The sequence below is a fragment of the Clupea harengus genome, chromosome 19 (genome assembly GCF_900700415.2).
Source record: "Clupea harengus chromosome 19, Ch_v2.0.2, whole genome shotgun sequence".
Taxonomy (NCBI): Eukaryota; Metazoa; Chordata; class Actinopteri; order Clupeiformes; family Clupeidae; genus Clupea; species Clupea harengus.
In genome coordinates, this window is record NC_045170.1 from 8,941,429 (window position 1) to 8,956,953 (window position 15,525).

Consider the following 15,525-nt stretch of genomic DNA (forward strand, 5'->3'; position numbering starts at 1 on the left):
TTCATATACAGTCATTGCTCCGGCTCCTCTATAGTTTTATTAAATCAGAATTCAAAAATTCTAAATCAGTCCAAAATTATCCATTGTCTTATTGATGTCACATTGTCAGCTATGAACTGCCCATTTTTAGAATATTTGGTTGCGTCATTCTTTCGTCCCGGAAACAGGACGGAGATGGGTAGTGTTCTTTTAAAAAAAAAAGTATTGTAATACAGTATACAAAAACATACAGACAAGTGCTCATCACATCAGCCATAAAACAACATCAGATAAGTAATATCAAATAAAATAATAAAAATACACAGGACAGATATATTTCATAAATTTGGAAGCAAAAGTTCAATACGACAAGGAAAAAGGATGATATTATTCCACATTGAAGAGTTCTCTGTAAATCTTAATCGTTCTATTACTTTTTGTTGTGTTTATCATGTCCAGCGTGTCAGTATACTGTGCAAATTCATGTGAGAATCTGTTAAAATTAGGGGTCACCTCATATCTGCTTTTGTGTGTATGGAATTTGCCAGATAATATAATCAAATTAGTAATGAATTCCAAATTGTTATTCTTATGAACAAAATAAGTGATGACACTTTTACAGTCAATTTCAACATTCATTTTAGTTTACACAATATATATATCTTTCAATCTGAGTCCAAAAGGTAAGTGAACATGAGCAGTGGTAGAACAGATGAGTTAAAGATTCAGAATCCCTATTACAGAAGGAGCATTTATTTTCAATATCTAAAAATGTAGATAAATACAAATTTGTAACATATATATTGTGTCAAATTTCAATGTGCACAATTTTATTAGTAATACAAAATTTGTATGGCAAAAGCCATGCTCTTTGCCAGTCAATGTCATTAAAGATGCTATTCCAGAAATCTTTCCCTCTGGGACTAATCTTCCTTTTTTCAAATAATGTGTTACGTATGTGTTTATTGTTGCATTTAATATCCATAATGTCAATACCATTTGGAGATGGGTAGTGTTTTACCTGATCCTTTTTTATCTTGTGACGTGATTTACTTCTCACTTCACAAATTCAACTTTTAACAAATCAATCATGTCATCTTTGGTCCACCTGTGTGTGTTTGAGTAATGTGTGCATAATGAGCTTTGCAAAAAAGGCTTCCCCTCCTGTAGCAGAAAAAAAAACTAGACACACAAATGTAGCCTACTTTTTGGGAAATCTGCACACCACGTCGGTTGCAGACAATTGTTGATCAGAAGCAGTGACCAATGTAAATAGTTCCGTCAAAGACTACCACAGCAGTCAAAATACACCGGAACGTGAACTGCTCTAGGAACCACAAAACCTATAGCCGCACAAGTCAATACGGACAGCTAATTGTTGCACTTGCATGGTGACATGCTGTTGAGTTTGACTTGCTAAAATTCGGACTTTATATAGGATCTGGGAATTGTCACAGCCTGTTCTGTGACTTCATTAGTGGTAACTAAATGATCTTATTACTGAGCGATTTGATTATGTTGTGCACAATGTGTAATGTTAGTGGATCTAGCATTTCTTATCAGACAACTGGCCAGCGTTATGGCGCTAGCGCTAGCTAGCTAGCTAGCTGGCTAACGCAAATGATTCAAATGTATAAAGTCAGACAGCTTCAGAGTATTGTCCTCAGCAAAAACAAATTCTTATTTTTTCACTTGGATGAGTAAAACAACGTATTTTTTGCCTGGCGCACTTAACCTCAAACCTAATCTAATCACTGATTGCAAATGTCATGGGGGTTAGCGTTAATGCCGGTGTCAGCTTTTGAATCCTGATGACATTACCGCATTAAACCTGAGTTAATCCTAATAATTGTTAAAACTCCACTTATGCATGGCTGATTTGATAGGGGCGATGGAGACGACCACAGAAACTTCACAAACCACCTCTTCAAATGGGGTTGAAAAAGGATGTTCCGCTATAAAACCACAGTGAGTTGAAACGTCGCTTTGAGAATCAACGATTTTGAATCTTAAGAACAGACATTTTGTCACTGTCAATAATTTATTTCACAAAGATAAATGGTAGAGCTACCGATGTTGTTAATGCAATGTCTTGGACAGTAAGAGAGGCTACGAACTTCCCATGGGCTACATGATATGCTGTCAAGATGGCTAGGCACTGGTCAATTTATTCTGATATTGCAGTGATGCACGATAGCTGGCTGTCGTAAATGTACTGATTGAGCTCATAGAGTGCCTTACTTCTGCAGATACCTCACATCCAAGGAGAAGTTTCATGAGCTTGTGGATTCAGGGTGGAAAGGGGGCAAAAAGGACACAAATGAAGCTACTGGTCCAGTAGAGGAAAAGACTGAAGAGCCAGAGGAGAAGAGGATAAAACTGGATAATAAGGTGCAACAAGAGGAGGATAAACAAAACAAAAAGAGGATTCGCGGTCAAAATAAGTCTAGGCCTCACAAGAAACCTCAAAGCTATGATGACCGAAGACTCTGCCCCTCAATCATACAGGTAGAACCTTTGAAAAAGAAAATTGCGTAATGTATGGCTTTTTGTTGTCTCATTTAATAGAAAATGTTTTTTATGCTGGCCATGCTTTAATTTGAAGTGCATTGATGTTATGAGTTTTTGAATGAATAATATATAGCCTATATTTTATTTTTAATAATTAATAACCAACTTCCCTTATCCACTCAGGAACGTGAAACAAAATGTGTATATGGTGACAAATGCAAATTCTTCCACAACATCGCTGACTATATGGCCTCTAAGCCAGCTGACATTGGAGAGAAATGCTACCTCTATGACACCTTCGGGAAATGCCACTATGGTGTGACTTGTCGGTTTGCCAAAGCCCACACCGGACCTGACTTCAAGAACCTCGTGAACGAGGAAGTGTTCAAGGCGAGCAAGGAAAGGACACCAGTCAAGAACCATCTGGACAAAGACCTGCAGTGGCGTCTGCGCAAGAGGCAAGTGCCTTTCAACGCAACTGAGGCGTACCTAAAGACCATCAGCAAAGGCAAAGCCCAGGGCAATAACAAGAATACAGATGCTGCTGAGAAGGACACTACAGACAGTTGCTGCCCTGGTGAGGCCCAGAATCAGCCCACAGAATTGGATAGCACTGCAAACGTGAAGGACACAGAGGTGAGTCATAGAGACTGGGACCAGGACCATCAACACTGAGTACTTCTTTGGTGGGAGACTAAATTGCTTAATTTGTTTTGTTTTTTTGGGGCAGCAGGTTTCCGACAAGAGAGTTGGAGCATTGACAGATGTTGACCTTGTAAAGCTGCGTCCTTGTGAGAAGAAGCAGGTGAGTCTGTGGATTGTTTGTGAATGAGTTTCTGTACATGTCCACTATTTTGGTTGCTTATTTACTTCAAGTCTGAGATAAGGCTTATCATTAACATTGCATCATTTTTTTTGCCCAACAGGTGGATTTCAGTGATAAGTTGTACCTAGCTCCCTTAACAACAGTAAGTTTGTTTATATGCATTTCATAGAAGTCATGCCTTGTTGCATAGGAATTGTCATTGTTGTTAACTCAGACTTAAATTATTATACCCATTTTTAAAGTTGCAGAATGAATACTTTAAAGCTATTTAAATAATTCAACATGTTTGCACATATGCTGCTGAGCTGAGTAAAAATGACTATGAATTTGTGTTCCCCGCAGTGTGGGAATCTTCCTTTCCGGCGTGTCTGCAAGCGGTTTGGTGCTGACATCACGTGTGGGGAGATGGCCATGTGCACTAACCTGCTTCAGGGCCAGACCTCTGAGTGGGCCCTCCTGAAGAGGCACGAGAGTGAGGACCTCTTTGGAGTGCAGGTTCGAGCCTACATATGTCCAGGCTCTATGTCTTTAAGCACATGCCATCTGTCTATTATGATAACTGTTCCTCTCTTTTCTGGTTGCTGGTGTTAATGATATCATTAATAGTTAGCCTTTGGTTATAGAGTTCATAAAATGGTTCACCCTGGTGATTTGAAAAGGGTTGCCTATGTACCTGGTCTGAGATAACGATGTATGTGAAGATTTCTGACATCTGCACAGAAACACACACACACACATCTACACATGCACAGAAACACACACTTGACACACACACATTTAACGGGGTCTTGTTCTTTCAGCTGGAGGGCTGCTTCCCGGACACGATGACGAGGTGTGCTGAGCTGCTCAACGACAACATCGACGTGGACTTTGTGGACATCAACTCTGGTTGTCCCATTGACCTTGTGTTCAAAAAGGTATTGTGCCACTGCTGTCAAATCACTCGATATTGCTGTGGTGTTGCTTATGGGAACTACTTTAAAGTAACACTATGTAGTTTCTAGAGCCGCATGTAGGGGGCTACTTTCTGCTGGACTATTCAGTAACTTATTTGCTGTCTTGCTTTGTCTTGTGTTGCACTTGCTTGATGTTTGACTGTGTTGGGAAAGTGGTTGACTTGCTAGTTTGTCATAAACAAAGTAAGCAAATTTCAACAGCTTTCGCTAAGTTTAGCCGCTAGCGAGACATCTCGTTAGCGATGTTAGCAAGCTTGTTATAACACGGCTTCTTTGTAATGTTATTGTGATAGCTATGTTGGCTAGCTTGCCAACAACTTTCCTAACACAGTGTAGATTGCCAATGCAGATTAAAAGGTGGAGCAGTCCAAGGTGAAGGACTGCCAGGGGGGCCAAGGATTTCTGTCCGTGCCTTATGGTCAGTAGAATGAGTTGTAATTCTGCTGTTTCCTTCTCACAGGGTGGAGGCTGTGGTCTGATGATGAGGACCAACAAATTTGAACAGATTGTCAGGGGAATGAACTCGGTGAGTTTTTTTTTTATACGCTCGGTTCACTTTGCATTGGCCCACGTATCAGTACACTGTTGACCGAGCTACAAAAAAGTTCCTGAGGAATTATTAAACATTCATTGATTGGATCTTCATCAACAGTGAACTGTGTCTAGTTGGACTTGCAGTAATGTCGAGTGGGGTATTTGGAATTCTCTTATGGAATGATCTGATGAATTTATTTACAGTTCTAAAACAAATTCACTCTGGTACAAAAATCAGGATTTCATACTGATGTACTATATTCATCAGCAAGATTCAGTACATTTACATGTACATTTAGTAATTTAGTAGACATTTTTATCCAAAGCAACGTACAAAGGAGAGAACAATCAAGCTACGAGCAATAGAGACCTAGTGTAATAATAATAAATACTATTTTACATAAGAAATTAAAAAAAGTACAGGAATGTAACTACTGTAAGTGCCAGTTAAGTACTAGTCAGTATTGAAACTACCACCCTAACAATAGGTGCCGGACCCTAACCCCTAACTGATACTTTCACAGGTTCTTGATGTCCCATTAACAGTCAAGATTCGCACGGGCGTCCAAGAAAAGACCAACATCGCACACAAGCTGATCCCTGAGCTGAAAAAGTGGGGTGCATCACTAATAACGGTATTTGAGCTAAATCATTTATTATTTGTATCCTTCTTGAATCCTTCGGTAATATAAAGGCTACTGCCTGGTGGATTACGGTATTCAAATAATTGCTTTAATGTTACCGATATCTTTTTTCCCGTTCAGTTACATGGTAGATCCCGGGAACAGCGTTACACCAAATCAGCAGACTGGGATTATATTGACACTTGCTCAAAGTTGGCTAGTCCCATTCCACTCTTCGGTAAGCAGGGATCTCTTCCAACTATTATTGGTAGAATCAGTTCAAATGTGTCATTAGCTGTTTGCATGTATAAAACAATTGTTAAGAATGTTTTATTAAGAAATGTATCCATTTAACATTTAACCAATGACTGGTAATGACCGATGGAACCATGACGGTTGTTTGTATTTCCAAGAAATTCCAGTAGACACTGTCTTTCTCCTATCAAAGGTAATGGAGATATTCTGTCCTGGGAAGATGCAATGAAGGCTAGAGAAACTGGAGTTTCCGGGCTAATGGTGGCAAGGTAATTGCTTTCACAATGCAGTCCAACATCCACCACTAAGATAATAAACGAACAAGCCAACTAGTTACCGTGCTGACTCAACAGGTGATTTTTCCGCTAACTGATCAACTCACGAGAGGTGTCCCGCGAAACAGATCTCTGCGCATGTGTGCAGGACAATCTTCTACGGCCACTGGCCTTTCTAACATAAATCAAAGAGCACCTCCCTTCCTCAGAGAGCACCTCCCTTCCTAACTTGCACTTCGACTAGTACTTAAACTGCACTTACAGCAGTTACATTCCTGCACTTTTTTTCTATTTCATTTTTCTATTTCTTATGTAAAATAGTATTTATTGTTACACTAGGTCTCTATTGCTCATAGCTTGACCGTTCTCTCCCTTGTACGTCGCTTTGGACAAAAGTGTCTGCTAAATGGCTAAATATAAATGTTTGAAGGGAATGACTTAAAACCCATAGTGCTCATAGTACTACCTTCTCTGCCCGTCCCGCAGAGGTGCTCTGATAAAACCCTGGATCTTCACGGAGATCAAGGAGAAGAGGCACTGGGACATCACCTCCAGTGAGCGCTTGGACGTCCTGCGGGATTTCACACACTTCGGCATGGAGCACTGGGGAAGTGATACACAGGGCCTGGAGAAGACCAGAACTTTTCTGCTGGAATGGCTGTCATTCTTGTGCAGGTAGGGTGTGTGTGTGTGTGTGTGTGTGTGTGGAGAAAAATACAGTGTGTTAACCAATGAAAATGAAAAGGTACCAGATAGATGTGTTTACACTGTGTTACTAGGCTGAAGTACATTTAAATTCATGGTATTTTGAGAAGGTGGTGAAAAATCGATGTCCCTCTGATCTCTGGACATCACTATTTTCTTTCAATCACAGATACATCCCTGTGGGATTGTTGGAAAGAGTGCCTCAAAAGATTAACGAACGACCACCGTTCTATATGGGCAGAGACTACTTGGAGTCTCTCATGGCCAGTCACTATGTGGAAGACTGGGTGAAAATCAGGTGGGTGAGAAGAGTGTATTAACACATGCCTTGCTATTTATGTTTCAAATAATGCACATTTGTATTCATTGTTGGGGTACCAGCTTACGCTACTTTACCTTTCTTGAGTAAAAAAACATTGATTTTCTTATTTTCTTTCTCGTTTTCCAGTGAGTTGTTGCTGGGGCCTGTCCCGAAGAACTTCAGTTTCCTTCCCAAACACAAAGCCAATGCTTACAAGTAAATGCCTGCACTACCACAGTGGTAGGGAAAGGTGTGTCATGTAGTTTGTTTTAAAAACAGGTATTTTAACTATGATTTGTGTGGCCGTTGATTAAATCTACATATACTTCCATTACAAATTACCTCTCTTAGCAGAAAGTGTCGTATTATGATGGTAAAGATCGGCTAGTGGAGACGTGTATTGATACAGCTGCTCAACAAGAACAACATTAGCAGAGCCTTTTTAAATTTTTTCCTCCCCAAAAAGGCTGTTTCATTTAGTATTGCACTCCGCTTATTTTGCTCAGGTAATAATAATTACTTCAGGACACTGTTACTTGTCAATATACTGCTTTATTTGTTTGATAATAAATTTGACCATACTCCGATTTGAGAGAGTTCTTGCCGCCATCATTTCATTAGTCTGTGTGTCAGTGAACTGCAGCAATTGGTCAGAGACAAGACCATAAAGATGACACTTCAGCATTTTCTATAGAAAGATGACTCAGATCTATAAGAGATAAAATCAAAACTTTAGAGAGAGGTTGCATATTTACACTGGGGTCTGAATGCTATGTAGTGTAAATATGGTGTCCTGAGGGGCGTAAGTTTCCTTAATGAGTATTGGGATGTTTTGGACTCAGAGATGGGGTTATGTGGCTTCCTCATGGTCCTCATCATCGAGCCTCGTTTCAGGGCTTCTTCATTGTGGGCTAGAAACATGAGAAGAAAAATAACATGCGTCAAGACTTTAGCACACAACCGCCTACTCCGAGTTATTGCCAAGCAGCTGTACCAACCAAGACAATAACCGTTTCCTGAATCAAAATACTGTAGACATACAAAAATCTTTTGCCCCAAAGAAGTCTTATTGTATGACTGAACGCATAATGCATTCCACTAACTAATGGACATTAAAAATCATTATTTAATGGAAAAAAATTCCACCAATCCTTTTTAAACTTGACAGTGATCTACATTATAACTCACCAGGTTGTTAAGTGTAATGGTGTCCACTCAACAGTGTTGCTTTTCAAGGAAACAAGAAGCTTCTCAGCTGCTGTGATTTTCCCACATGCTCCACACACTTTGTCTGCAACACTGTCACTGACTGTCACTGTAAGCTGCTGCAAGTGATTGTAAGACACAACGATGGTGGACGTCTCCATGACGAGCTGGTCGTTTGACACTTGAATTGAAAGACCGTTTGCCATCTTCATGGGCAGCGTTGCCTCCTTTCCATTAATCTGTTAAAACCATAAAGGTGGGATCAGTCTGTGGGCTAATAGACTCCACTCTTGAGGATCACTAAAAGGTAAGGAGTGTTCAAGCGTGTGATTATACAGTACCAGTCAAAAGTTTGGACACAACTTACATTTTTTTTTTTTATTAATTTTAAGTGTTTTCTTTACTTTTATTATTTTCCACATTGTAGATTTATACTGAAGACATTTAAACTACAAAAGAACACATATGGAATGATGTACTAAACAAAAAAAGTTGTATCTACCATGTAGAAAATACTAAAATCAAAGAAAAATCTTCTCAAAAAAATGAGAAGGTGTGTCCAAACTTTTGACTTGTACTGTATGCTAGGCTACTAGATTATTGGCTAGCAAATCAGTGAGCAATGCACAGTGGTTGATGCAACCCCTTTCAGTATGATTTTCAATAAGTCCCGTTCACAAAGTCTCTAAAACCTTAAATAATCCCTGTGGAGTATGTCCACACCACAACAAATACAGTGAAACATAGGCATCCCTGCCTGACCTCTAGTGTGACATGAACATGGTGCATTTCATAGAGGCGGAGAACCCAGAGTTTTCAATGGGAACTACTACTACATCACTTATAGTAACTTTATGTAGTATATATATATATACACACACTATATATAGTATATATATATATAGTCACCAATGCATTTTCTATTACAATTGATTTAAATCCTATTTTCATACAATTCTTTAGAGTACAGTGCAGCACAATTTTTCAGAACAACTCAAGCTGTCATGGGTTTTCCAATAAACTCACCCAGGTCTGGAACTTGCTGTTCACAATGATGGATACTTCATCAAAAAAGGCAATGATGCCCACAGCAGCCACGTGACCGGTCTTCCCACAGGTCTGCAGATCCATCATGATCCGGAACCACCCCTTTTCTTGGCTGTCATCGCAGATCTTCACCAGGTCATATACCCCGCTCTCTTTCACGTCTCCTACTCTGCCATCAAAGGTGCTGAACGCCCCATCACTTCCCAAGATGCACTGTTTCTGATAGCATCCACGAATGCCGTTCTTAACTCCGCAGGTCTCATCAGCGTTACAAGACATGGAAAGTGTTTTGCCCACCCCCGACTTTGAACACATGTACACGGTGGTACAGTCCTCTGACACAACTGTCTGTCCAATCTAGGAAAAGAAAGCCAATATTAGACAATTCAAGTTTTCAGTCATCCTTATGCATAAATATATTCCAAATTTTGCCAAAAAAGCTTTTTTTTTTAAGCAACATAGGTCGCTGATGGAGTGCTAATTAATCGCCTCATACCTTGAGGGTCTTGCCCTTGATATAGCAGCTGCACTCGTCCTGTGGCACGCAGCCTGTTCCATTGAAGTAGGAGCCGGTGTTGCAGGCGCATCCTTCAGCGCAGACGTCAGCACAGGTAGCGCTGGTAAGCCCGGGACACGGGGTCTTACAGGGCGAAGCACAGATGCTGTAATGGCTGTTTGTTGGGCAGGTCATGGCTAAAGGTGACAGTATGGAGAGGAAGGAAGAGACAGAATAAGAGATATTTGGATTTAACTTGGTCCACCCTAAGACTAGGAAGATAGACAACTACTTGATGTCAGTGTGTTAAATTGAACGGAGAGAGGGCGTAGCGTTTGCAATACTAAATGAGAATGATTGGGTAATACATACGACATAGGTTGGGTGTCCTCCAGTTCAACACCTTAACTCCAACATCTTGGCAGTCGATGACGTAGGCATTAATGCTGTGGCAGAGCATCTGGATGCCATTTGGCAGGCCAGCTACACAAACATCATAGACGCAGTCTCGGAAGTAGGACGCAGGGTCGATAACAGCGTGGCATGCTGCGAAGGGTCCCTTGGTGTCGGTGATGATGGAACAGTCAGATTCAATCTCTTTCATCTCACTTGATGGACATTTGGGACAGCTGTCGCCAACGCAACCATCCTCACAAACAACACCAGGCACACCAACTTTCCATGATGCCCCAAAAGTGGTCACATCTTTGGTCATTTTGCCATCAGGAAGCTGGAACTCATCATCCTTTTTGCCGTTGAAGTCTTTGCCGTTGAAGCTGCCACAGAGCCCGCAGGTCTTGCTTGCGTAACTACCAGGAACTGTGACAGAGACGTGGTACACCAGGTCATAGGTCACTTTCAACCCAAAGTCTGTTGTGATGACATCATTGGTACCAATTTGCTGGACTACAACCTGTCCATCGTTGAGACTCAAAGGCAGGTTCAGAATGGCTCCATTCAACTGTGAAGGAAATTAGAATACTTGCTTTTAGAAACAGAATTGATCTGCCAAATGCATCACTTTAAAGAAAAAGTGTCTGGAAGGAGTGTGGTATTTTCCACACAAAGCTGGTGCTACCATGTATTTTTTTTTCTAAACTCAGATGAGGGGATCAGAAATTATTTTGTTTTGTTTTCATTGTGTATCTGGCTGCATGAACCAGGTTAGTGACTTTAGAATAGTGGACATTAGTGTTGCTGGCCTCTTGTTGAACAAGCTGAAGTGATTTACATTTAGTCATTTAGCAGACGTTTTTATCCAAAGCGATGTACAAAGGAGAGAACAATCAAGCTACGAGCAATATAGACCTAGTGTAACAATAAATACTACTTTACATAAGAGATAAAAAAACAAGTGCAGGAATGTAACTACTGTAAGTGCGAGTTAAGTACTAGTTAGAGGAGATAGCATTAGAGGAAAGATAAGTAGAGGTAGAGAAAGGAAGAGGAGAGGAAGTGCAAGTTAGGAAAGGAGGTGCTCTCTGAAGAGTTGGGTCTTCAAGAGCTTCTTAAAGGTAGAGAGGGACGCCCCTGCTCTGGTAGTGCTAGGCAGCTCGTTCCACCAACGTGGAACTACAAATGAGAATAGTCTAGATTACGTACTTGCACAGACAGCAGTGCTTAACGACGCTCATTAGACGAGCGCAGCGTCCTGGGGGTCCTTGCCCTTACAAGTAAATAAGGATAATGAGCTAGGTGTACTCACCATGGCCAGTCCAACCTGATTCCTGCGCAGGATAATGGTGTTACCATAAACAGTCACAGCCACCAGCTTGGCCACAGACACCTTTGGGTCATCTGACATGTCGTACCATTTCTCATTCTCCACCACAACAGAAAAGGGGGTGAGGTGGGTACCGTCAAGATGGCAGCCCTCAGCGGCTACGTAGGTGCAGGTTCCCATGAAGTCGTATGTTTGGTTGTCGAAGGTCCTGTAGTGTGGGTCACCTGAGATAGTGCAAACAGCAGGACTAAGGGTTTGGCAGGATCTAATGCCATTCTTCACCCCACACTTCTTATCAGGACCACAGGAGGTCTTCTCTGTTTTAATTTGGCCTGAGGTGCAAGTTATTTTTTCCGTGCACTGATCGTCACCCCAGATGGTCTGTCCAGGTTGGATATAGCGCCCGTTATACTGGCAGCCACACTCCTCCTTGCGTATGCATTTGTTGCCGCTACGGAAGTAGCCTTCATCACAAGTGCAGGTTTGCACACAAGGGGTTTCGCATGTGGAGTGGGCAGATGGATCCTCACAAGTTGCTGGGCAGGCATTCCCACAGTACTCAAAGTGGCTGTGCTCTGGACATTCAGGTTCAGCTGCAGGGAAGAAACAGTAGGGTATGTTTTTAAACATTAGCTGAGGTCCTGCTATGTCAAGTGCCTTTCATGTACTGTAGTGATTTACATTTTCAGCTATATGATGAACTGACAAAACTGATGGTGTGAGAATCATTGTTTGTGTCAGTCTTCATCTTTAGCTATCTTATGGCTACTTACGACAGTGAGCAATCCTTCTCCAGTCATGGACATTAACCCCAGCTCTTTGGCAGGCATCTGTGTAGACTTGCAACATGTCGCAGGTGTAGTCCTTCATCTTACCACCACCTTGACAGTAGTCAAACTTGCACATGTCAAAGAAGACGTGTGGTTCAATAAGAGAATGGCAGTCCCTGAACTGAAGATTTAGAATTGGGGTCATGACCCCACAGGACACATCAGCTTTCATTCTCTTGATCCAGCTACATCCCCCACAATCGCCTGTGCACTCGTCTTTGCAGGACTGTTCACCCTCCTGGTTGGGCACCCTCCAGCTCTTTCCCAGCGCCTCAACGCTTTCTGCCGCAGAGCCGTCTTGGTTGAGGAGATCGTTGTCTTTGTTTCCATCAAAGTCTCCACACAGACCACGTACTCTTCCCATAAAACTGCTGGGCACAGACACTTTCACATACTCTTTCCAGTCATACTGCACTGTCAGCCCAAAGCCCGTCCAGAAGATCATAGACAGACCACTCTGGCGCAGATAGATCTCTCCTTGTGAAGATTTAAGGGTGACAGGCAGGCTCCATACTTGATTATTGACCTGGAAATGACACAAATTATCGTCTTTAGTACTCACATTACTCTTTTCCAGCTAAAGTTTTAACGATTGTCACGTAAAGTGTCAACTCACCCAAACCATGCTGATATCCTTGCGGACTATTTTAATGACTTGGTCAAAGACATTAATGGTCACCTCACCGACGGATGTGAGTAGTGAGTCTGCACTTTTGGTGTTCTTCGCAATGACCTCAAAAGCTGGGTGGGTGACATCCACACGCATGTTCTTGGCCAGGACGTACGAGCAGCTGCCCATGAAGTTGTAGTTATAGCCATCGAATGTGCGGTAGTGGGGGTCCCCCATGGCCCAGCACACTCCTGTGTCTGTGGGAGCAACTGCTAGTCCTGCAGAGACATGGCCTGGAACATGTGTTTTTATTAGTGTCACCCTTGATTGCCATCACCAACATGTTTATATCTCATTGGTATTATACCTTGGCAACTACTTTCTGTGATTTCTAAAATCATTATCATGTGTTTGCCACTCCCATTAGGTGTGGGTCAAGGCTATTATTCCTCTCCCAATAATCTGTATATAAAGATACAGTAGCTGGCCTATCTGTCCAACCATTAGCTACTGATTGTGTTATCAGCTATTCATTTTATCCCATCCTAATCATGCAGTTAGTGACTCACAGAAAGTACACAACTTCCTAGACGTGAGTTGTGACTTGATATTGCAAAACCTACTGCCATTGTGTTGTGCCCGAAGCCTATATCAGATGTGAATCTTAAGTAAAGCTTTGGGCATCTACTGGGAAAATAAAGGACATTCTGGAGACGGTTTAAAAGGAGAATAAAGGTTAACATTCTTTTGATTTGATTTGATTTAACTGAGATTTTGTTCAATGCATTGTTCGTCCCAATGTATGGTCAGATATTGACAAGTTAGGTTAATTAAAGGTGCAGTCTGCAATTCTAATTCATTACACTTTTCGTCACATTCAGCGAATTGCTCCTCATAGTCCTCTAGCTGTCTCTAGCTCAGTGTTTGCACTCAGAAACACTCCGGTGTTCATCCACAGTCCTGGCGCTGTAAACTGGAAACACACATGGTGGCTCAGACCAATCCATGAACAATCCTAGCCAATCAACTTGGAGCTCAGAAGGGACAGAAACAAGCCGAAATTTCTGTCTTAAGAGCAGTATTACAGAGACATTATGTCCATAAATTACTGTTGTGGAATTCATGAAGTGATATTAGTTAAGACATACCAGCAAGAAGCAGGATGGCAAAACAAGGCAGTATCCCTCTCATCTCCATGGCTACAGAAGATAGAAGTTTTTTCTCCGGATGTCTGAAAAAATAAGCAGAGCCGTGAGTAAAGAGCTCTTACACTACAGCACATGGTGTCTTCACGAAATAAGCCTATTTAATAGATATGAATTAGAATAAATCATTTAACATCAACAAAACAAATTTCAGATTGAGTCAATCACAATCTAAAGAAGTCTGAACTGTTGAATGGCTGTAACACCATCTGTAAGCTGTATGAGTAGATTCAGGTATCACAAAGGTGGTCTTACCTGAACCTGTCAACTGGCGCAAAATCTCTACAGGTGATCCGGCCTTAAATTGCATTTGGCACAGAGTCATCAGCCAATCAGCAGCAAGTCAACACATTCTTATCGTCACATAGTTGGCACCTGCAAATCCACATGTACTTTAAGGGCAAAGGAACTAACAATGGGATTGTGAAAAGGGGCAACTATTTGGTGATTAATCAACCCCAATCAGTCAGGTACTTTTGTTTGCATCTCTAAACTGACATGGCATCAGAATGTACACAAAAGAAGAAAAGAACAAAACGTTGACAACACACCTACATAACGATACTGCTCATTTAGATTTGGGTCCAGTGCATTGATGAATAGTGAATTCATTGGTTAAAACAATAGCTGCTTTCAATAGCAGTAATAAATATGATTATTGCGTGATGTTGAGTCATTAACTTTTCTTCATAGTACAATGTAGTTTTTTTTACTTTCATTATGTTATTTTGCATTATATAACCATGTTACATTTTAACATATGATCAGATCAAATATAAAATTGTTACATAACTTTTCAAATGATGTATTTGTGTCGGACTATTTTTCCATGTTCTGACGTTAGTATTAACTTGTTAGGTTGTGCAAGTAAGGTTTTGAGTGGACTACAATTGCTTACATTATAGCAATATATTCAACCCAAAGTGAGAAAACTGTGGGATCAGTAAAGATAATTTAATTTGACTAATTTTATGTTTTTAACATGTTTTATGTAGTTCTTCAACAATGTCCCATTAAACGGTAAAAAAACTTTAGGGAAGTCACACAAGTTTACAATGGTATTAGTGTATGAATATATATTTAAAAATAATAATGACAATATTACATTCTTTTTTTAGAAATCTACAAATTAAATGATTCAGTCCACACGTTTCAAAGTTCTGAATGGAGTTTGCACACGATCTTCATGGTACAGCAGAGTAGCATGTGAATTTGGAGCTGCCAGCCAGGTGAGTAAACAAAAACATCCGTCTACCTTTATTTTTTCAGACATCCGTAGAAGAAAAACTTCTATCTTCTGTAGCCATAGAGATGAGATGGATACTGCGTTGCTTTGTATGTCTTAACTAATGTATGTCTCACTTCATGAATTCCACAACAATAATGTATGGACATAATGTTGCTGTAATACTGCTTTTCAGACAGAAATTTCACCCCACATAT

The 15,525-nt window shown here is 40.8% G+C and overlaps 1 protein-coding gene across 2 annotated transcripts; it reads left to right on the forward strand.

Moving 5' to 3' along the window:
- The first annotated feature begins 1,315 nt into the window (after positions 1-1,315).
- dus3l (dihydrouridine synthase 3-like (S. cerevisiae)) lies at positions 1,316-7,552 on the forward strand. Of its 2 annotated transcripts, none has more exons than XM_012832930.3 (15): positions 1,316-1,459; positions 1,866-1,947; positions 2,229-2,487; positions 2,674-3,126; positions 3,221-3,295; positions 3,417-3,458; positions 3,659-3,811; positions 4,117-4,233; positions 4,733-4,798; positions 5,331-5,441; positions 5,571-5,667; positions 5,878-5,953; positions 6,446-6,634; positions 6,834-6,962; positions 7,113-7,552. In XM_012832930.3, the coding sequence occupies exons 2-15, from the start codon at positions 1,871-1,873 to the stop codon at positions 7,183-7,185; spliced, it is 1,917 nt and encodes a 638-aa protein (XP_012688384.2). In that variant the 5' UTR covers positions 1,316-1,459; positions 1,866-1,870; the 3' UTR covers positions 7,186-7,552. The 2 variants fall into 2 exon arrangements, with proteins under 2 accessions (XP_012688384.2, XP_012688386.2); XM_012832932.3 differs by having other exon boundaries at positions 3,224-3,295.
- The last annotated feature ends 7,973 nt before the right edge of the window (positions 7,553-15,525 follow it).